Source organism: Zonotrichia albicollis, chromosome 1, assembly GCF_047830755.1.
Source record: "Zonotrichia albicollis isolate bZonAlb1 chromosome 1, bZonAlb1.hap1, whole genome shotgun sequence".
Taxonomy (NCBI): Eukaryota; Metazoa; Chordata; class Aves; order Passeriformes; family Passerellidae; genus Zonotrichia; species Zonotrichia albicollis.
The window spans coordinates 80,355,751-80,380,332 of record NC_133819.1 but is presented as its reverse complement, the minus strand read 5'-3'; the positions used below and the strand labels follow the sequence as shown (position 1 = coordinate 80,380,332).

General features: G+C 40.9%; 1 protein-coding gene across 1 annotated transcript in view; it reads right to left on the bottom strand.

Moving 5' to 3' along the window:
* The window catches only part of ANKH (ANKH inorganic pyrophosphate transport regulator), a 103,180-nt gene that overhangs the window by 36,186 nt on the left and 42,412 nt on the right, over nt 1–24,582 (bottom strand). Inside the window, exons 2-4 of the mRNA XM_005484297.4 lie at nt 10,822–11,038; nt 2,620–2,738; nt 1,408–1,491 (exon numbers count right to left, since the gene is read on the bottom strand). Coding sequence (XP_005484354.1) covers nt 1,408–1,491; nt 2,620–2,738; nt 10,822–11,038 — 420 coding nt within the window. The remainder of the gene's footprint in view (nt 1–1,407; nt 1,492–2,619; nt 2,739–10,821; nt 11,039–24,582) is intronic.

The window sequence follows — 24,582 nt, the reverse complement described above, 5'->3', positions numbered from 1 at the left end:
CAAGGTCAGTCACAAAGAGTGTGCACATGAAGCTACCCAAGAAAAAGTGGCTACTGCCTGTGCCCCTACTCCCTGTGTGAGGTGCATATGTAGGTGCAGAGTTCTGGGCTGTGACAGCCACAGCTTTTTGTGTTCTGGATTTGCTCTTGCTCTGTGTAGTATTCTGTTGACAGAAGATGACAGGTGTCTTATTCTCCACAACCCTGGCAGCCCCTCACCAGCCGCTGTGGAAAGGGCACGGCCAAAATAAGAATTTGTTTCTGTATTTAGCTCACATGGCCTGAGAGCCAGGGTCAGGAAACTTTGTGGGTCACATCGGAACAAGAGCAGACCCTGAGGGCTAAGGTCATTTGCAGTAATTGGTATTATCTCTGGGGATTTAGTGCACTACTGTAGTGGGGCAGAGCTGACAAATACAGAGTAGCAATTGACTGAACAGCTCAACCTGGTTTAAGGTTTCCTTATTTTTTGTGGAAGGAAAATGCTACAGAAAATTGAACTGAGTGCCATTGACTTCATATTTCCTTAGATGTTGTACTGTTCTATCCTCTTTCTTATCCAGTCATTACACCATACAGCTGATAATGGGGCACTACAGCAACTGTTTACAGTTTCTGGGATTCTTCATTTCCAAATATTTTTATATGTTTTCAAATGAGGGCTGTATATTGGTTGTTAAATGCTACAACACAGTATGTATGAATGCTGCTTTTTCAGTGTGCCTAATACAAAACAACAGGATAGTTAACAGCTCCCTTTTGAAAGTTCAAAAAACATTTTGTCTCCTCTGAATCACCCAGGGGTTATCACCACAGACCCGTTCTGGAGCACTTCTGAGCCTTCACCTTTTGAAGCAGTAACAAGTACTCAAAGGTGGCTTTCACTGCATTTCCTTGGATTAGACACCTTGTGCACAACTGACAGGTCAGCAGGAGACTCATGCCTTCACCTCCAGCTCAGGATTCACTGGAACTGTGCAAGGTGCTGGGGAGAATGTAGAGAGAGAGCAAGATCTATTTCAAAGCACTCTCTCAGGCTCAGGATTGATAGCAGCCCGTGGTCTCCTTGCCTGACCTTTCTTTCCCCCAAATGTACACATGCACATACAGAACTTGTTTCTCAGCCATGATCAGGGCTGTGGAAGTGCTCCAGGACACGACCCCAAGGCAAACAGCCCTGGGAACTGATTTGATCCAGTCAAGTGAGAATGTCCTAAACCACAGCTGCCAGCAAACAGCCTTCACAGGATGGACAGTCAGAGGGCAGCACACAAGACTGCCTCCTCTGGTGTCTTGCTCGTGGAAGAGAGAGAAGGCACAGAGAGACTCTGTACTAGAGAGCTCCTGTTCAGGAAAGCATCTGCTCCATAACACAGTGGGAACAGTGGCTTCTATGAGAAGCCTTTACCTGAGCTATGACATCTGAGATGGAGGCACATCCCACTAGGAAACTGTACTTGTGTTTCAGCAGAATCCCAGCATGGGTCCATGCCTGAAAAAAAGACAGAGAAAAGTTTGGGAAGGGATTATGATATTGTGAATGATTTCAGTCCAAGAATGCTGTTTTCTGGTTGCTGCATTGTACACAAACAACCTGCAGCAGAACCTGGTGTGAACCTGGGCAAACATTAGGCCATTAATGCAATGAAAGCACTGTTGCATTGAGTTCCTCAATTTTGTCAGGCTGGCAGGGAGAATAGGGATAAATTTACAGACTGTATAGACATTTCTGAGCACATCTAGTAAGAAAGAAGCCCTTCACAAATCAGATGCTGCACAGGATGAATTATCATAGTAAATCTAATACATTTAATAAATCTAATAAATGATAAATCTAATAAATGATAAATCTAATAAATGCACCTGCTGGATGCACCTCAGAAGTGCAATATTCATTGGCCCACTGAGTTACACTGAGTCCTATCTGGAAAAAAAATCCAACTTCTTTTAAATGATCCCACTTCTTTTTATTGTCAGCAACTGTTTCAAGCAGACAAAGAGGTGAGAAAGTGGTGGAGGCATTGGCATGAGAAAGTTCTCCTCTACCAGTTTTGCACACAGGTAGAGGCATTAAAGGAGCTGCCACATTTTCAATGAGCCTGTTGACCTGGGAAGCAGGAGCTCTCCCCATGTGTGGCTCCCTTGCTCAAGCATTTGAGATACACTTGTGTTAGCTGTGCTTGAAAAAACTGATGGTAAGAAACATCTTTTTGACAAATTTGCTCTGAGAAATGATTGATTTTATTCCTTGTGAGCTCTGCAGGTCTGGGAATGCGTGGCAAATCCAAATCTTTCACTACAAATCAGAATGAGGTCACATATGGACAACCAGTGTAGCTCATCACAAGACTACCAGTGCTTTCCAACAGGCACATACTGTAACTCTGACTAGGCAGCTGAGGTTTGTGACATTTATAATGATCTCTGGATGTTTAAAGTCCACTCAGATGATTTCTCCATGTAGCAGGAGATGAGTCAAGGTATGCACAGAATTAATGCTTGCCAAGGACACACCTTACTTCTGCATATTTCAGTTTCCCATCAGGTAACAAAGTTTGTGAACTAAGGTCACAAAAACATAGCATTAACATTAAATTTCAGTTCTGAATCAGGCACTCACCATGGCATCCATAAAAGGGAAGGCAGCAAGATAAAGGAAGGCCCTCCGAGTTTTACTTCCCACTGATTCATCCACATGGTGCAGCTTATTGATAATGTAATACCCCAAATCACTATATGCTGTAAAGAAACAAGGTAAGAATGAAAAACAAAGCTTGCATATGGACTCTTGGGTGAGGCATTCAGAAGTACCTGAAAGGCTGTAATGCCTTGGAGCTCAGACACACATCCACTTAGCAAGCAGCTGCAAGGGCTTCAGATACTGCAGCCTCACCAGCTGCTGTTTATGACTAAGAAGCGCTCTCATGGTTCTTTTTAAAGTAACCTTTGGCAGAGGCATGATAACAAATGGCTGGGTTGGGAGTGAGTATAGTAAGTGCCGCATCTGTTTGCTAAATGAACACACTGATACTCCAGAAAATCTACTGCTCCTTCATTAAATCAAAGCTCTTTGTTAGAAAAGCTTTTTCACCAGGCATTGTGTATTTCATGGGATTTAGTGCCTTATAAATGCTGAAACCATCTATTATCACTGCATTCTCATGACATTACCTGTAAACCTGCCCAAAGCTGTAAAATGACACTGTGATTTGTGATGGCATGCAACAAATCACACTCATTATGTCTCTCCCTTCCTCTGCCTGATGATCACCTCTGCCAGGACACTGTGCTTTGCTGTGCACTGTGACTGTCAGGACACTGCACTTTGCTGTGCATCCCCTGGGCAGCCTTGACCTGCCTGAATTCCTTCCTTATCTAGAGCCAGCACCTCCAGAGCCACAGGTCAGAACAGGGCACCTCTGGAAATCAGGGGGTTCCCACTCCTGATTGCCGGTGTGTTTTTTGCCGTTCCGTTTCAACCCAGGACAACTTTCAGTGTTGGACAACTCTCTCTTTCCAGGCCTCTCTTCTCAGAGTGTTGGGTTGAAGGCTGCACAGACATGGGAACTCCCCACACAGCTCTCTGCAGAACTGCTTACAGTTCTGTTTGTACTCATGTTACCCAGCTGTTTTAAAAACCTCAGTGTTCTCCCAATAACCAGGAATAACAAAGGCTGTGACTGGGGTCTGAACTATGGAGACAAATATAATATGCAGAAGTAAATAATACAAATCAGTTTTAGCTTTTTATAAACTGTGTTCTAGACCTGCACATCATTACTTGATTTCCTCTATACACTTGCAATAGTTGTTAAAAGAATTATTAGGCTGTAAAGCCAATCTCCCCCAAGGCAAGTAATGGCAGAATTATTTGTGTCTGGGAAACCTTATTTCAGTTCTCTCCTCCTGTGTGTTTTCTAAGTTAATTATTTCAAATGTGAACATCTATCTAGTTTTCCATTTATAACAACCCTATTATCTTTGTACAAATCTTCATATAGGGTATTTCAGGAGAGATCCTTTTCATGCATGCAGGTCTCATAACTTGATTGACAAACGCTAACATTAGTCATCAAATTCAATCCTCTTAGCCTAAAACTGCCTTTCATAACTTGTAAACAATATTTGGAAGCAATTAAAAAGGAGTTTAGGTTGTCATTGTTTTGTGATGGCTTAGAGATACAGCAGTTAAATGATTAACAGAACTTGAAAGAATCTTTGAGTCCAAATAAAACAGTGTAAACAAGATAGTAAAATAAAAGAAGGCGATATGACAGCACTGTGAACAAACACAAGCCTTATTCCAGATAACCAGGACTGCACAAAAGATGCTAAAAATGTTTAAAACTCCTCCTTTCCCTATGCTGTTCTATATGTCTTTCACCTGAACTATAACTGTTAGACTCACAGTCTCCAAATTGACTGAGTAAATCCCAAGTTGCTTAGCCGTCTTCCTGAGGCACTCCCAGTCTTGTTTCCTTTTGAAGAGGGTTGTGGAAGAATTTTATACCAGGACTCCAACTTTTCTTCAGTTCTAAGAAGGCAGTTTAGTCCCTTAAGTGCTCAGATGCTTGTTGTAGTTCAAACATCAAGCACAGCCTCTTTATATTTTTGCATGAATAGCCATGTGCCAATCTTCACTTGGTGTTTTGAAAACTCTCAGCTACGAAGGGTTTTTTGCATGGTAAGTCCATGTGGAATCAGTAACCTTTTTGTCTCTAAAAGCCATTGTGGGTAGTTTTTTTGGTTGATCTACTATTACAGAAAAATTCACAGAATCAGAGGGTCAGAGGCTGAACTACTCTCACTTTTAAGAAAAGAGTCATAGTTTATTGGCAGGGCATTCTCAAGGCACTTATGCCATTACAACTCATAGCACCACATTTTTAAAGTTTCTAGGGATATCATCACTGAACTCTGTACTCATGCAAGATTTTCTTTTTCCTCTCCCCATCAAAAAAAAGTTTAACTGCATTTTTTAATGTGATTTTGGTTTTAAATATGTAATGGTTGAACTTAAAACATTATTTTCAAAATAGTCAACTATTTCATATGTCAGTGAAAGCACACAATCACTTTCCCTGATATCCATGAATATTTCTGCCCTCACAAAGAAGGATTTAGCAAGCTGAGATTCACTGACAAACATACAGGCATGTGTCACTGAGCCATGAATCAAGCAGTTGCTGATGCAATTAGAACTTAACCTTGGCCAACCTTACAAACTTATTATGAAGAATAGTACAAAATTAATAACACAGACAACAGAGCCAGAGAGTATTACATGAATCTAAAGCAGATGGCACTTCCCACTTCTTGCATCATTTCAACTAAAACAGAAAAGTCAAGACAAGCTGCTTGTTTGCTCTTCTCTAGTACCTCATTTGTTTTGCTATGTCTAAGGATCAGATTTGCTACAGAGGCTAAGCAGGAATTCTTGCTTAGCAAGAATTAGCTTTTGGTTTTTCCAGCTGAGTTTTAAGACCCAGAAGGTCAAGAAATGACAATGAAAACCTAATTGGAACTCCTGGTCCCTATACGGATTTCTCTAGCAAGCCAATTACTACCACACAAACTTCAGACACCCTTAAAACAACACACTCTTAATGATGCCAGCAATCTCAGACAAATACCTCTACCGTAGTTATTTTGGAGCCGACTGCTACTTAAATCACAAAGAAAAAACTCTCAGAGGAAGTGACACCATTTACTTCCAGACATGGAGCTACATATGTCAAAAATAGCTTTACTAGAAGAAAAAAAATCCAAAACACGATTTTGGGTAAAGTGTGTTCTTTCTAGACACATTCCATTTACATACTTTCCTGCCAGTTTTAAAAATTAACTTGGAAACTTGAGAAGTAACAAATCTATTCTGCTGCTTGTCAGAAAGATGGTTCACATGGCCAAACGGATGCTCATGAGTTTCTCAACCACAGAATGTTCTGAGTTGAAACAGACACACAAGGACCAAAAAGTCCAACTCTTTAGTGAATGGCCTGTACAGGGACCAAGCCCACCACCGTGGTGTTATTAGCACCATGCTTAATGCACTGAGCTAATTTGTTCAACTAAGGGATTTGGGCAGATAGGAAAATACCAATGTGAAAAAACAATAGCAAAACTTCATTTGGAGATGCCACAGGGTATATAGATTTCCTTATGTCTTTGGTTAGCTTGAATGTAAAACAGAGGAGAAAGCCTCTGTCTTCCCATGTGAAAGCTCAGATTGGTGTTTAAGGTGTTGAGATTTTTCTTCTTTGCTCATTATAGTAATACATAAATTAAAGAAAACGAAAACAGTTTAGGAGCATCTCAGTGAAGACTGATTACTGCAACCATATCTTTCTGTACTCAGGTCTGGCTCCAAAATTGCATTACACAGATTTTCCCAAATCTATGAATGACTTTTAGTATCTGAAATATCTTCATATAAGCCAACATTTTGTAAGTCTCAAAATTATCCTGTTTTAACTGAGACACAATCAATGCTATCCAAAAGTGCTTTCTTCTTTCGTCCTGAGTAGCCTGTTGAAAAGCAACTGCCCCTGTTGTGGGAAAAGGGTGGGGGCAGCCAGGGAAGCATGTTACTGCTTTAGCAATGACCATGCTGAAGTAGGACAAATTTTTAATGAATAAAATTTTACTTTTATTTAGAGAGGAGGAGGATGGAGAAAGCAGCAAGCCAGGTATATTCTGATTTGTGTTTCTATGCTGTCCCTTTTTTCCAAGGCAAAATGTTTCGTATACCCCAGAATAGTGATCTTGTTGGAACAAGACTGAGTAAAAGAAATACCTCAGCTTGCTACAATCCACTCTGTAATTCCTAGTCTCTGGAAAATTCCAGTAGTGTTACACTGGAATTGCTGGGATTACACCTATGTCTCAATTCCTATTGAGATTTTTAATGTACATGCAGTGACCATGCATCTGGGAAGTTCAAAAGTATCAGTGGAATTGCCAGGAAGTGCTGAAGTGTTGCCCTGTGCAATCTGTGGCCCACATTCAGCAGCCTGACAGCAATAAATGGGCACAAAACAAATCACTCAAGTGTCTTGGCCATCCAATCTGCCACAGATTACTGCAAAAGTTAACCTACACTTAAGTTCCAGCCTTTTTCTCCTGGTGATGACAATGATCCATCATGTTGTTTTAATCAGGGATAGTAAAAAGCACAGAGAATATTTCCTCAAAGTAACTGCTGTCTTATCATTTCTGGAACTACTGAGAATCATTCAAAAGGAAATAAACTTTCTCAGTGTACTATTTCTCAGTAAACTAGTGAAACTAGTGAAAAGTTGTGTTGTAAACTAGTGAAAAGCAATAAAGCAATGCTGTTTTATTGCCAAAGGAAATGTGCATACTCTTCATGACACTGATGTTAAAAGGCTCACTTAGTATGGAGGGCTTACCAGCAACACTAAGAAATGCAGTATGTTAGCATAATGTTATATAAATGACTTTTCTCCTCTGTCAAGCTGGCAATTTAGTAAGATATCAAAAGTATGCAGAGAGGCTTAGCATCTTGAATCCCTTCTCTTACAGCCACCAAAAAGCCAGTCTCTGAAATAACAGGACACTTTAGACCCTGGCTCCATAGTGACCTTCCCACCAGGAGACTAATTGGTGGCACTAGCTGCCCTCAAAGTAGCCCAGGGCAAGGAAGGCAGAAAGAATATTGAATTCCAGATCACATCTGAAACAGCCAGTCCAGGAATACTGTACTGACAAGTTTACAGCAGCGTTGGAAGTAGGATGAGAACATGGCTTTGAATCCCTTTGGGCAACTTGGTTCTCAGATGTTACTGCCACCAGTACAGGGGAGTACAGGAGCTGCAGGTGAGGACTTTGCAGACCTTCATAAGGATGTGGCTGGGTGATGACTGAGGGGCCCAGAGCTGGCAGCTGTGAGTTCAAGTGTTTTAGCTCAGCCAGTCACTGGCAGTGGGGATTGTGAGAGCCCCAGGGGGGAAGCAGCAGTGGGAAGCTGGTGCTGAAGCAATGAAGCATGAGTCAGGTGGGTGAAACGCTCTGGTTTGATATTTTCCATGAGTAGAGGCCACTGTTTGTGAGGAGCTTTGTGTGCAGACTGCAAATAGTCTCTATCACAGTTGGAAATGTGGTGATTCATCGTGGTCACTGTGTTTCTACCATCACTTGTTTTCTTCCTTTTGGTACTCCTTATTTCATTGGGCTTTTTGTTTTCTGTTTCTTCCTGGGCTTTGACAATCCATGGCAGACAGACATGTCATCTTCCTTAGCCCTATATTTACGCCATGTGGGAAAAAATTAGTCCCCTAAGTGTTATTTTTTCTCTTTTTCATCCACCAAGCACCGGGGACCTGTATTTGTGTCTCTTGTAGACAGCCTGTGATGGGCTTGCAGCTGCTGGGGAGCACTTGCAGGTCCTAGGAGGCCGCCTGTCACTGGATTCCTTCTCCTCTTCCTGCTAGGCAGGCTGTGGATCTGTGGGTCAGAGCAAAATAATCAGGACTTGAAACAGGCTCAAAGGAAACTTGGAACATAAAATTTGGCAACATCACCCAGGCAATTGGTGCTAGAATCTGACTAACTCCATTCCCTCAGGCGCTCTGCCAGTCTCTGCTGTGGCCTTTGCATATTTTCAGGCATAGACAAGTTAAAATACCAAAAAATATTTTGCAGTCTGTCACCATAAAAAGCTGAAAGATTGTGTGCAGTCCTTTAATTCAGGACTTTAAAGCATGGTAAGCACAGCCTCTTTTTCTCCCCAGTGTCTGCCGAGTGCATTTCAGAGGTTCTGAACCCAGCAGGGCTCTACTTCCAGGCAAAGGCAAGAAACTTAGCTGACAGGTTTTCCAACCATTGTTCCAAACACCTCCTTTGAATAAGAGGTCCCACATGGAAAATCCAGTTATGTCTTTCACCTGGAAATCTGATAGTTACACTTAAAACTTTCTTAAAATCTATTCTAGCTTAAAATAAAATACTGTATGACTAGAAAATAACTTTTAATCCAGCTGGCAAAGGCAAAAACTTTGACCAGCACTGGCAGAAAAGCAAGTGAGCAACTAGAAGAGCAGCTCTGGGGGATGAAGAAATATTCCAAGCAAAGAAATATGAGAGCCAAATGTACAAACGGGCCAAAATTTATAACACTGACTCAATAAAACAGCTTCAAATGTAAACATGTTTAAGAAGTGACCAGTCGAAATCGGTGAATTATATTAACTGGAATGCAAGGATTCAGTTTATAAAATTAGCAATATCTAATCCCTGGCACACATTAGCAATATCTAATCCCTGGCTAGTGAGCCATAACTGTAAGCATTTTTTATGACTGTAACAGGGAGCAAAGCTAAATAGCACAGGGCTCGCATACCAGTGGTGGAATAAGAGATATGATGGTCAAAACAAACTGTAGTGCTTGGGAGGCACATAGAGCTGGTGAATATAGCTGGCAGCTAGAAAAAGGGTAAGAGCTGGGGGCATTTGTGTTTACCAGATGGATCTTGAACCTACTCAGGCAGGAACTAAAACAGTCCTATTCTATTCTATTCTATTCTATTCTATTCTATTCTATTCTATTCTATTCTATTCTATTCTATTCTATTCTATTCTATTCCATTCCATTCCATTCCATTCCATTCCATTCCATTCCATTCCATTCCATTGTACATGATGAACTGCAGCACATGTTGCCCTTGAGATAATAACAGCCTGATAATGAATGCTGCCTTTGAGACCACTCTGAGATTTCACAGCAGTTCAGAATATTGCCTTTACACTTGCATTTCCCATATTTCTCTGATGGAATGACACCCTACTGGTGCTGATTCAATCCAATGCCTGTCAACCAACACATACCTCCATAGGCTGTCACAATTACCTCCTCCCTCCCATCCCTTACAACTCAGCTTTTTAGGATTTTACCTGCTCAATGCAGTGCACTCTCTGCTTCTTCCTCTGGAATCTCCTGTTCCTTGTTGCTGTGGTCCAAAGGTTTCAGCTCTGCAGAATGAGCCAGAAGGTGCAGAGAGTCTTGTGGAGTTCTCGGAGAGGATGAAGTTAAAAATCTTCCAAGTTAAATGGCTTTTATTGCTGTGGCTGATGCTTGAGCTGATATCCCATTTTTGTAGGCTCTCAAAAACTGGCAAATCCTGTGGCTGCCTTTTTTAATGTTCAGTTTGTGTCTGCTTGTGTATTTTCTTTGTTTCAGAGTACACTCAGGGAGTTGGTCAGTTTGGTACAAATTGCTCTTACTAACCTCTTCCTCACAGATTAATTATTCAACAGAAGTGGATGATGTCTAGCAGCAGTAGAGAGCACTACCTGATAGTTTAATGAGGATGCTGGCTCTTGCCTGCTGAGAGTTTGTACTGTGAGATAAGTAGCAAAGGAATAGGTACAGAAGGAGTACACCAACAATAGCATCAAGAATGACAAACAGCCCTACCAAGCACACCTTGAAGTCCTGCCAAACCAACCCAGCAGATACTACTGGCTGATCATTACCACCTCACAGTAACACTGAGCTATCAGCTTCAGGGAACCTGTCACCCTCATCAACATTTTGCTCACACACCTGACTGAAAGAGATCAGCAGCATGCTTTGTTTCCAGGCAGGAGAGCCCTGTGCTTGGAATCTGCTTCTTAATAGCCTGTTTAAAAAGCAATAAAAATTGCGTGGATAGGCAAGATACCAGCCCAAGAGAGCTCATCTCTTCTGCATCTCCTGCTGTACTTACAAAATAAAATATTAAGCCTCCAGCTTAAGCAGTGTGAAGAATGGATGAGGGCAACAAATTAAAAGTCATATTAACTAGACATGAAGTGACCTTACCTATTAAAGTATGAAATACAGCAGCTACAGCGCCAGCCACAACCATGCACAAAACTGCTTTGGTCCTGTCTCTCTTGCTGTTCACAAACACCAGACCTACATTTTTGAAGTCACTCATGGGACCCGTGAAGAACTTCATCAGGGAGTATGCCAGTCCATAGCTGGCCAACATTTCCACAGCATCTTCCTTGACAGCAGCAATGCCCCTGTTCAATGCCTGTGGAAACACAGAAAGAGCAAATGATGTAGCACATGTGGAAGGGTACCAAACACAATCTCCTGCATCTGGTTTCTGAAGGAACAAGCAAGTTTAGCTGCCAATGTTTTCATCCCAAGCTGGACTTTATTTCTTTGGATTCAGCAGCAGTAACTTGTGACCTGTGACACAGGCAAAAGAATTCAATAGAGTCTACCTGAGATATTTACCTTATCTTTGAGTCTACCTGAATTTAGTCTATATTGACTGAATTTAGATAGGTAAATATTTACTTCTGAAGTATATAATGGAACTTCTGCCATACCAGAAGTCAGTCTCTTTGCTTTTTAGAGTAATTTTATGGCCTGTTAATAGTCATGGATAATACAAAACCACTGAAATACTGCTCTGAGGTTTCAGCCATGATTTCAACAGAACATAGTCCTTGCAGCTCATTTTTACAGGCAAAAGTTCTGACATACACTCAAAGTTAAGGAGCTAAAAATTTTTTCCATGTAACAAGCTTTTCACAATATCCTATGTAATTGCTGCAAATAGCTGATATTAGTCTATTACTTTCATTGTTTAATGAGGCCAAATATGCATGTGATTAAACATAACTGATCTCCTTTCATGTAGTTGACATATACATATTTGTGTATATGCAAATTTGTGTATTTGTATTTGATATCATATTCATTTATATGCCCTCGTAGGAAATTTAAAAATAACTACAGCACATATCTTTCAAGACATATTCAGGAAAAACTAACTTACTAATTTATTCTAGGTCTGTGTTTAGGAAATGTCTGCCAATTAATTACTGAGAATTAGACATTATTTTTATAACGAAGGTGAGCTGTAAAAAAGATGTATAACATTTCTTCAGATTCCACCTTGAACCAAAATGCTTCTAAAGTATTGAATAAAAATGACAGAATGACAAATTTTATCTGCAGTGTGACAGCATCAATCATCTGGTACACCCAGCAAACTGTTGAAACAGTATTAGATTCAAAAAGCATGAAGGATGAAATATGATTTTATTTTAGCAAGTATTTAGTTCCTATGGGTTACAGCTGATGTGTGTTGACAGGGCTGCAGCAGTGAGGCCAACCAGGCACATCTCTCCAAGCCACCATCCAAACCTCACAGACACTTACACAGTTCAAATACTCTTTTATCTGAATGAACAAACTAGCTAGAGTATCATCACGTAATTGTGGTGAAGTCCTTCCATTTCAAATGTAAGCATAAACTTTTTATTGCAGTTATTTGACTTTATTTGCCCTTCCAAAAATCATACAAGCAAGCAACTCCTATTGACTTGAAAAGAACCTGCATCCCTGATGTAGAAATGAGCCTTTTTCCTACTGTTCTTTTCCACTCTTTCTATAAGATATTCTTAATTTTTCAGACTAAAGCTGCATTGTCAACAGAGCAAAAAGCTGTAGAAAATACAAACTTCTCCACCTTTGATGTCTGCCAAATCTCTCTCTTTTAATGTGCTCTGACCTGAATGCCTGAAGCTCCAAATATTTTCATCTGTCTTCCTTCAGTTTGTTCCTTCCTGAAAGCACCATGTGTTAGATAAGGAATAGCTGCAGCTGCTATATGTAACTTTTCCTGGGATATAGATAATTCCATCTATTGCATTGATATCAGTTCAAATTATATTAAATCTGCTCATGCCAAAAGCACTAGTGTGTGCACAAAAGTGTATTCAAACAATTTGGGAAAGACTGTGGCCTCTGAAATGAATAGTCAATTGTAGTTGTCTTTTGTGATGATACTTGTGATGGTGAAGCAATCATTTCAAGGTGTATACAGTTGCAATCTTCTAATTTAAACTTGCTAAAAAGATGCCTAATCTGCCAATTGCTATTGCCAGTAATAGGCAAACAGCCTTAATTATGCCAAATAAAGGATTCCTTGATCATGGCTCTTCCTCTCTTTTTTCTTCTGTCAAGAATGAAATATTTCTGGCAGCTTCAATTTAAAGAGAAACAGCTAACCAAAATCAGGCAGGCTAGTTTAGAAACTTCTCATCACATGTAAACAGCTGGATTATTTTCAGCAGTTTCACAAGCACAAGTGCTTTCTTCCTGCTTTGTACAACTACAGAATACCAGAGCCTGTGGAGGATGGTAATCCACTTCTGACAAGGTCATGGTATAAACGTGGCTTTAAGAAATGACTCTTTGTCGAAAGGCATGGCACTAGGATCCCTCTGCAGAGAGAAACCTTTGCCTAGCACGGACCTCATGCCAGTGAAAACAGCTCCATATGACTCTCGCCCCAGGGTAACTAAGTTTTTCCATCTAAGTAGGACAGACAGAAAGACTTGAGCACTCCTCTTTCTCTCACTCTCTGGTTTTACTGATCTCTTTTGAATGAACAAATGACAGCCAAGTAGATAGCCTCTGAGTAATATTCCCTGGAGACACCCTGTGTACCAGGTAAGGAAAACTGGCAAAATCCAAAAGGGGCTTCTGCAAGAGATATGCTGCCATTAATTTTACTCCTGTGGAACGTGTGGCTGACATGATGAAATACTCTAGAGGCTAGCCCTGAAAAAGCAGTCCTTCTAAATGCTTCTTTGGAAAGATCCTTAGGAAATGAACAGTCAATAGGGCTGTGTTTAGGGATGGTTTAGCTTCTGTAGCCTTTTCTTTTTCACTTCAAGATGTCAATATAAAACTCTTCATCCTCAATTTTCAAACTCCCTATGAAAACTTGCATGGCTTTTCTACCCTATGTACTTCCAAATATTTCTGCTGCTGAAGCTGTTAATGCCATATTTGATAGCCTAAAATTCACAAGAAATACCAGATAACTGATAAGCTGCTTCGGTGTGCAGTATGAAAGACACAGATACTTGATCTTTCATGGCATGCCAGCCATGCAGTTGGCAATCTTCCAGTCTAATTTCCTGTTAGATTTCCAATTAAATCTGTCATAAAGAAAGGCAATATCAACCAGGGCAAGGCCTCCATTCCTTAATCTGACTCTATTTTGAACCCTTTTTGTGTGAACAGAAATCAATAAGGAAACTTCATCAGTAGCATCTGTATCACAAGCAAACATCCCTCTACAGAGATTTGTGTAGCTTGTTGGTGAAGTCACTCAGAACTGGGTAGCAATAATACTAATGACAATATTTAACACAGCATGTTAGCTTGATCATACACATTTCAGGTGTCATCCTACTTTGAACTGGCCTATTCATACCATACTTGATGGGATAACTAAGCAATTCAGATGCTGGAAGACAGGCAGATGTTGGTGACATCACCTTTGCCAGAATCCTAATGAACCACTAATCTAATACAGTAGTAGGTGAAAATGTCACAGTAAAGTGCAATTGATCAAATGTGATTAAAACAAAGCCATAGCTATTGCTGACCCTTCTTCTAGAAATAACAGAAAAAGCCCCACAGAACAATTCCAGGCAGAGCACAGTCTGGTAGACACATGGACAGTTTAGCTGAAGTATGTCGTAGTCCTAATACACTTCTCAAAATGGCAGGCACGAAGATGCACTGTTACTTCTATGCAATGTCTTCTGTAACACATTTGTTACCACTAGAAAGATGAAATCTTTACTCGAGGACTGCTAGCAACCCTTTAAACTTTTTCTAAATGAATAATTGTGTGCTGTCTTTAATGTTCACTAAAATCAGAGAGGAGCACCATTTTTAAATTCCCATCCAGAAGATTCAAGTCAGAGGAATATCAAATACACTTAACATTGCAAGCCAGTAACCATGTCTTTACAATTGGGTACTGCAGCTGGATTTAGCCTTTTATAAGGAGCCTATGAGACCTTTATCAAATTTCTAGGACATGCATAATGGATGAATCCAACAAATGTTTGCATGCAAATGCTGTGATTTGAAAAGCAACAGTTGTGAGAAAAATGTCAAAGGTCTAACTTGTCCTATTTTGCATGAACTTTTAGCACTATTCACTAATGTTGGCAGAAAATGTTTGGTTCTAATCTAGGGCTACACACCTCTGTTGCCAAAAATTCAAAGGCTGTCTCTTAAGCTGGCTCCATAGAGTTTGACCATTATTCATACGAGCCTCCCTTCTCAGAGACTACTGGATATTTTACTTAGTATTGATTCAAAAGTATAATTTTTTTTTAAATCCACCAGGAAAGCAACATCTATAGTACAAATTTTCTTCTGTGTTTAAAACTGATTATTACCTACACACTATCTACATTTCACCAATCTGTATCTAACTATGCAACAGTTTCTACTTCATTTGAAGTTAAATACTAATTGTGCAGTCAATACTTGACCCCAGTGCACGTGTTTTAAACAGGAGGATGTAAATCCAAGAAATGTAATTTTTGTCAATGCTCAATATTGCTTATTTCAGAAAAACAGAATGTGACATACTAGAAGCTGGCATGTTCCTACGGCTTGTTTGAAACTGGGACTCTGCCTGAGATGTTTTCAAGTCTGTCCAAGCTAGTTATCTACTTACAGGTGACATCAAAAACCTGCTCTATTTGGCAAGATCTTGGCCAAATGTACATTTGGTTCAGCAAACATTTGTAATGTGTTGCCCTTCCCTGCACAAATCTTTCTTCCTATGTGGTATTCCCTAAGAAAACGAAGAGAACCAAAGTGTCCAGTTAAAGAGCAAGCTCATGTAGGGGACAGTCTAGCTCCTGTGTCAAATAATCTCTCTCCTGATGACTCTTGGCTGAGTTTTCATTTACTAAATTCTGTCCCATTGAAATATTCTGCCTCAAAGGTACCAGCAGGCTCTGGCTGTTCTGCCTCTCGCTGTCACCACTGCAGGAGCTGTGCTGCCAGAAGGACAGACCTCTGACAGATCTGGTGCTCTGAAAGCATGGCATAATTGAATTGCTGTGTAGGTATTACCTGAGCACCACTGCAGCTGCATCTCTGCTTCTGGATGGATTTTTCATAAACACAGGAGCCCCCATGGGCAATCTGAGATAAACAGGCAGTTTTTTACCTCTGAACAGGCCTGTGTAAGACTTCCACGGACACAGGTATAGAAGTGAGAGAAAACTGGGGAAAAATAACACACACACATTTATTTGGGCTCAAGAAGATTGCCCATACTGTGTGAAGACAGCTCTGCAATGGTAGAGGGAGTCAGACTTTGTCTCTTGAGGATTATAACTGAAGAGTGTTTATTCTTTTGGGTCTTTCTGGGGGGAGTTGATGTTTGTTTTGTTTTGTTCTGCAGTGCTTTTACCCTAATTCAGTATCTCTAATTTTGGGTCAGCATCTCTTGTAGCTCATGTGTCAGATTTCTGAAATGCCATCTGAGGTCAATTCCTATTAGCCCACTATTAAAATACTTCACTTTCCCCCTGCTCTCCCTACTGAAGCTAGCTGTGGGAGAACAGCCAGTCACCCCTGTTTACAGTGCTCTAAGTGCTGACATTGGTTCAACCCAGAGAAATTATCCCAGTCCTCAACAAGAGACCAGAGCTCTGAACCCCACCTGAAGGAGGACAAAATGCCTGTCCTGAGAGAGAAACACTTCAACATCCCTGTGGAATGTGGCCTCTCTCTGGAGAGGATGTCCTTTAGGACTGACCTGAAAATGAGAGCTGAAATTCTTCTGTTGCTGGCTGCTTTTTAATTCACAATGCAGGGCGAGTGTCACATTTTATCTTTTAAAAAAGTTAGTGTACAAAAACAATGTCATTCTAATTTACTCTGCCTGCTTAAGCAATGAGAATAAGGCCTAGGAGAAGAAAGCTCACATACCATGTGAAACAAAAACCAAGCCATGAAAACTAGAATGCCATTGGTTGCAGTGGAAACTAGAATGCCATTCGCTGCAACTTTTTCCTCCCCCCATTCACCTTCCTGAGCAGCAAAGAAAAGCAAGAATGAACATTTCTGCAAGGTTCTTACTTTAACAGAAATGCCTGTGACCCTGATCAGGATCTCAGTTTTACTTGTTGAAATTAGCCATTTACTGCCCAATGTCCAGGCTGTGTGTCCTGAGAGAAGTTTAAATAATTACCTCAGTCACCTCAGTGGAAATGGAAAATCCTTCCCAGTGCAACAATTAAGGCAGAGGAGGACATGTGTGGCAGCTGGAGGAGCAGCAGTGGCACACTGCCCCAGGGCACCTACTGCTTGTGTACAGGTTCATGAAAAACAGGTTACAGCACAATGAGGCAGAGAATAATACAGAAACCACAGATGATAGTGGTGCATGACCACAGGAAAGAAACCAGACTCAGTGAAGCCAAAAAGTGGCTCATTTCAAATTACATTTGACAAAGTTCCAGAATATTTATGACAGGGAGCAATCCTGGAGAGGTGAATCAGCTGCTGCAGATGGCTGCCTCCCTATGGGATGTGGAGAACACTGGTCCCGCAGCCAAGAGAGCTATGAGCCATGACTGCGGGAAGCCCTTCAGGACACACATCCTTCTGTGGAACAGGGATGCCTGACAGCAGCATGGAGGAGACCTAAACCACTGCCATTTCCACTGATGTCTGCAGAGAAACACAACTCCTGAGGTGAGACCATACGCTTTAACTTTTCCTGGCCTTTTTTAGGCAAGCAGTGCTTCTAGGGGAACAGGACAAAATCAACATCAGAGATATTCCTCTGCATTGTGACTTTCCTGGTATCTTCTGACTGATGCTAATCGATTGTCAAAAATTGATTCAAGGGGAAACATGCAAGGGAATGCTTTGTTCCCAAAGCAGTGTGCAAGCTTTTCATTCAGGTTTCCCTGGAGCTAATCATCAAAGGTGAGAAGCATTTGGGATTATGTTGCATAAGCATGGCAAAGTCTGGGCTGAGGTTATTTGTCTTCAGATCTTCATGCCAAAGACTCATTCTCCTCTCAAAAGCTTGTTTCTAAGTCTAGGAGTACAGACAAATAAAATAGAGACATAAATGGAGACACAGAAAACTAGGAGGAGGTTGGTTCCCTGTCTCTTCAGAATGCCCAGTGGAATAGCTATCATTTCTTCACCAAATTCCATTTTGATTTCTTTAAAGTGCTAGAAGACACTGGGGAGGATACAAATGCATATCATATGGATCTACACACAAAGAATATTTGCTGTAATCACAAGCGATACAGTATCTACAGTGGTGCTCCTTCTTTTGTTTTTAATTTCCCACAGAAACAGGCTCTGTTCTCTTCCACACATTATATCCCCAAAGTAAAAAGTCATCTGATTTGCTATCAGTTGGACACTTCATAAAATCATTTTTTCTCATGTTTATAAATTAAATCTCTGCAAGGATTGTTGTAAGACTTGTTCGTATGCACACAGCAAATCTAACCCACGCAGGTCCCGCACCTGTCAGTCTCACAACTCGGGCATATTACCTTTTTATTAACACTAACTCAGTCTTTGCTGAAGGACTGCTCATGGCTCTCTCATCCTGAAATGCAGAGTGCCCCTTTCTCCACGATTGCACCTCACTAGGCTCCAAAGCGTACAGACAGGTTCAGGTTGGAAGGGGCCCTGGGGCCAGTTTAGAGAGCTGCCGCAGGCTGAACATCTGGGAGATGTTGTGGAGACCCCACACCTTCCCTAGACACCCACCTGAGAGGCCACTCTCACCTGAACTTTAACATGTCACCAAAACTGCCATCTGAAGGTCCACATCTGCCTCCCTTGCACACTAAAGTTTGCTAGCATCAGCCTAACTCCACTTCCCTCGTGTTCCTTTCTCTCCCTGAAAGATCTTTTGTTTCATCATTCAGTACCACTTCTCCTCGCTTTCACCAAAGATCTTGTCCTCCACATTAAACCACCTATGTTTTTACCTCATAACAAGAATATATTTAGTTCCACTTGTCTTCTAATTTTCACCCCTGAAATAATTTTTCAGTATTTTTCAGTAATTTAGATGTTGTGTTTGTTTCTTTTGTATTTCTACATTCATGCCTTGCATATGAAGCCAGGCCTCTGCTTTCACATGTTTTCACATAAGCAGCTTTCTTAAGTCATATTTTTTCACATAAGGTCACTTGACACACATAATTAAAAGATCCTATATGTAGTGTAAATCCATTTTTTCCCCACCAAAGAAAATACTCAAATAGGGGAAAAAAATCCAAGCAAACACTTCAACATATCTGCAAAAGTACTTTTTCCAGCTGAAGGATGAGGGAAAATTAATGGGGTTTGTCCCTGGCTTTGTAGATTTTTTAAAACATTTTCCTTAAATCTTTCAAATTATAAAAACTTTTGATGCATTTGGTGAAAATTTCTGAAATTTGGCAGAAACTATGAAAAATGCCTTTAAGCCAGAGCAAAACTTGGCCAAGCACCTGCAAAATATGAATTTTGCACAGGTTCAGTAAAACTTGTTGAACTACTTTAACTGCACGGAAATCTTGCCTATATTTCAGCTGTGCTGTGTGCTCCTGGGCATCAAGCTCAGAGCAAGTGAAGGTCAAGCATCAGCACACAGCAGAGACCACATAGGTTCAAGTCCTTAAGGAACCAGGACATAAGAACACTATCCATGTTTGCTTAAAGCAAAGGGCAAAGTTACTTCTCATTCTACAGACTGAAGCTGCAGTACCCTACTATGAATTCTTTCTCTCAGGAATTGTGAGGTGATTGATTCTCCGAAAGGCAATATGAGTAAAATTTACTTTTTTTGCTTAATTTTTCTTATTTCTATACACTTTCCACTCTTTATTAATGATTCAGAGCCCATGTCCTCCTACGTGGAAGACAAATAATTGACATATCCTCTCAATTCCCTTTCTGCCTGGATTTTAAGGAATGTATTAATTACACCCATCAAACTGTGTGAAAGCCAGCAAAAAAATTCAAAGCCATCAATACTACAGCAAAACCTTTTATTATAACCACATGTACTATTCTACCAATTCATGGCTGCTCTAGAGATCAGCCTACTGCTGCTGTTGTTTTGAACTACTGATTTTGCCAGAACTGGTAGTCAGCTGGGAGAGGTGGGCTGCTTCACTGGAGTATGGTCCTGCAAACATGTATTTTGGGGTTTCATGTAAAGAAGAAGAACAAATTTGTTACTCAGAAGTTGAAAGTATGATAATTAGGGAGAGCTAGCTTTTGTTATCTACTCTTTGCTCCTCCTCTCCCCTAATGTGGTTCAAATTCATCAGTAGCCAGCAGCAGACCAAAGTAAGGGAACCTCACAAACTGCAACTCCTCTGCTAGGAGCTAGGCAAAATATGTAAAGCAACTGCGTTTCTGCTATTTAATTAACATTTCTTGCATGTGGTAAAAGGCTAAAGCAAACCAAAGCAAGACTGCAGGTTTTGTTCATTCAGCATGAGTAAATGTTCTCTCTCACTGCAGACAGGAGAGGTTAAGGACCCTGCTGAGCAAATGCATAAAATTCTTGACTTGTCCAAGACTGGGCTTAGGAAGAAGACTAAGTACTGCAGTATGTCAAAACCCCCTGAACAATCTACAAAATACAAAGCTACTGTGATTACAAAAAATACACATAACCATCAAACAAGGCTTCTGTGCCTGACTTCGGAAGCTGGAGCTTGACCAGCTGTCCCCAAACACACAGTACAGCCCCACCTTTACATGCACTTAGTGCACCATACAATTATCTGCTGTCCATTAGCTTGCTCTGGAAGCATTTATCTGCCCATGTGGCCCAGCAGGGACTTGTTACTCATGTTCCAGGGCTTTGCCCATCCTCAGCCCAGCAGAACATATTTGAGGTCTGCTGTTTTCCTCAGCTGTTGTGTCGGGAGCAGGGAGCACGGCTGGTTAAGGGCTGTCATTAAGCAGCTGCTCCCTCCAGCACGGGCAAAGCGCAGTTTGGGCTACACAAAGCTGAGTTTGTTAGGTGTGAGTGCCTGTGACTGCAAGGAGAGAGCTGCCAGAATAGCTCATGTCTTAATTGCTTAGAAGCGACAAATAGAGGGCACCCAGATCACCAGCCTAAATACAAACTTGGTGTTTCCTCTGCTGGAAACACCCATCATAAATAAAGTCCTCAACAACAGTAGGAAAACCTTTCATCTGTTTTATTTTTCTCTTCCATTCTTATTCTTTGTAGCAGCTTTATTAGGATAAGATTGAAGTTACTCAGTGGACTTGAAAACAAATTGTGGATAGTGGCTGTGGTTTCATTTCTCTAAAGCTAGTGCAAAACACACTTTAAAGTATTTTCAATTTTTAAAGAACTTTGCAATACTTCAGTATCTGCAGAGAGTGAAAGTCCCACTAAATCAGTAATTTGGCCTCTAGAATTTAAACTAATGTATCCATTGAAAATAAATGGAAAGTGGGTGGTAAAGGCGTGGGATAGAGGAAGACAGAAAGGACAAGACGTAGTCTCTCCCCAAAGTAAAATTTTCCCTCAGAAAATCTAGCCTTCTCTGTCCTCATCCTAAGTTTTGAGAACCTTGGACTCCTTGCCTGATTCCTGCAGGTGTTGTTGACAGGACTGGCTAACATTTCCTTTTAAAAATAGCTCGGCTGGTTCTCTCAGTATCCAATGACACAAAGTCAACAAGTCATCCCACAATGAAAGTATTGCACATGGGTTTTTCCAAACGGCGGCTATATGCAGCACAAGTAACAAACAAGTTTCTCTAGAAGTCATGCACTCTTTTTGAAGCACCCCATCTTTCACAAGGGGAAGCACAGTAATATTTCTACACAAGCAAAGATGAAGTACCCTTCTGACCTAGAAGAGTGGGATCCATGGGAGAACCTGATTACTGCTGCTTATGTTATCTCATGGCAGCTGGGAGCCAAATTGCTGCTCTTAAATAAGTGGCTTTCTGTGACAATGGAAATAAGGTGAAATACCAGTTCATCTGAAATGCAATCAAGCTAGATATACTCTGTCCTCACTGGAGTCAATGAAAAAGGGAGATTTGGAAAATGTATCATCTTAACCTCTTGGTAACACATAAGTTATAGAGGCAGTCAAAAATACATTCTTTCTGCATATAGTAGGACACACAGGCCACAGAGACAGGGGTCCACTGGAGCAATCTTTAAATGCCTGGCAATAATTACTTGCCTAATACCTTCAGCAAATCCCTAGTTAGTGCGTCTATTTAGAATTCTTTAAGCAGTACCTAGGCAGTCTTCTCCACAGAGAAAGAAAGCCTTGGAAGTACCCATGGAGTTGTAGCAAGTCTTGTGACTTTGATTTCCATTAAGGGAGAGTCTTAATCAGAAGTGCAGTCACAAGTGAATTTGTGAGTGTTCTTGATAACATGCCAAATACATGTTATAGTTTGATGCTTAATCTAATTTCAAAGATGTCCACTCCTGGTTCATAAAACACAAATTAAAGGAAAGAAAAACAAAAAAAACCAACCAAACAAAAAACCATCTTCCAATTAAAGAGGTGGCCAGGCATACTATGGATGGCTTCCTCCACTGAGGAACTGCTAATGTTGCCGCAATAATTCTCAAACTGGGTTTTGCTAACAGCATTTCTACAGACTCCTTCAGGTGCAGAATATCTGCCACCATGACACCCCTGACAAACTCAATGCTCTCTTAGCCACCCAACTTAAATTCAAGCTTAAAACTGTCTTTACTGACATCCTTTCTCATTCTTGTATTCCTGATGCAGTGACCCCTCCTTGCTAAAAGTTATTCTTTCAGTTGCAATGAACATTTTTCCCACCACCCTGCTCCCTTTAACTCCTCAACTTGAATTGCACAGGTAAAACTTACTAATTCATTTTCATTTGTTTTATACAGGCATGAGAGTCCAACTTTTTAAGTTCAGGAAAAACACTCAGGAATTCTCAAAGCTTAAGTGAAACTGATGCTGGTACACCATAGTGCAACAGGTAATTTTGCCTAATAGGTTCTTTATCTGAGTCACTGGTTTTAAATAATGGGTGTTTTTACTCAGGGATTTCAAAAGTGGTAAGAAATGCAGTGAAGATAGACTATCTACCACTTTTTTACAGCACTACTCTACATTGTGCTGAGGTTTCATCAGAGGAACAGCCTCCCATTACAGTCTCCCTAGCCCCCAGACCAGCCTTGTTCCACTTTCTGAGTCATTTATCCCTCTATTTCCACAAAGTCAAATGAGATGCAATCTCTTCTCTATCTTTTCCATATGTAAGGTTTTTTGTTCTCTTGCTGATGAGCAGGGAAGTACAGAGGATGTAAAACATTAATTCAGAGCAGCTATAATTTATCTCTGACTTGCTCCAATGCAAAATACAAAATTGGCTTCAGATGGGCATCCTGCCAAGATTCTTAGGCAGGGGGAGAGAGCTGTCACACTATTGCCATTATGAGGGTTGAAAAATTGAGCTGGCTGGCTTTCATAGCACAGCATAGCCTGTAACCTGAGTGAATATTTCCCTACCTTTCTCTGTCTACCAGAAAAACAGGTTACAATTTATCCTTTGCTGAATCTTGAATACTGAAGGAAAAAATATGGCTGTTGGGCTTGCTTTGTCAAGGCCTGCAGGGCAGCTGGGCAAAAGCATTAAGTGCTCCCAAAACAGCCTCTGAAATGTGCTGATGCTAAGGCCACCAACTTGCACTGCAGTGGCACACACCCTAGGAGTAAAGCTCTTGTAGGGGTGGTGTGTAATACCAGAAATGCAAACACTGCAGCCACGTGAATGAAGCCAACAGAACACAGCAATCCCTACAGAACTCTGCTTTTTCTACTTGCAGGGTAGAAAAATTGAAATTAGGATGTGCACAGCCACTGGTGGAGCACTTCTGGGACCGAAGTGCCAGGAAGGCACTAAGACCGCCATCTTTTCAGGTGCAGGTTGGGAACAAATCAGCCCATGCTGATCTTGACAAATAATTTTTTTCTGAAGTCAGAGAAATGAGGTCCTCAAACAGACCTTGTAGAGTCATACTGGGAGCAAACATCTGAAATATTTTGAAGCACCCAATGCTGGTTGTGTCTTAAAATTAAAACTGGAAGGTATGCTTGCAAAGAAAATTAAAATTTCTTTGAGATAATGCCACATGATGGTTTTGATTGCTACTCGCTTTGGTCATGTTCTTGCTGATAATCTATTATGTTTGTTCTGAGCAGCCTAGAAGAAACTTGCTTATACTTGTCACAAGTCCCAAAGGAAGATTTATAACTGGAGTTTAAACAAGGTTATAGTCTGGTGGAATTCAAGAAATTATCAAGCTTAGGAACTGCAGTTTGAGCTGTAGAAGTATTGTGGGATGATCCTCCAAAGGACTGTAATCTGGCAACTGTGATCCTAAAGGGGTGGATCTTCAAAACCAGCCTACTACAACTGTAAAAGCATATTTTTCTATGCCAGGTATTTAAAGGCTTCAGTGGTGCTGCACAGCATATGTAATTTCTAAACTCTCTGTTTGGAACTCTTTGGTCCAAAGAGTGAAATCCATGACTGTGACGAGTAAAGTGGACGCAGGTGTCATGACACCTCTCTTGAATAGTCTAACCTGGGGGTCAGATGATCCAAAGAAGAGCCTTTCTCTTGGATCACCCCAGATTTACTGCAGGCAGTGAATTCTCTGAAAGTGGTGACTCTGCTGTGATGACAAAGTGGGGCAGGCCTCCTAACCCCAGTGAGCTCTGGG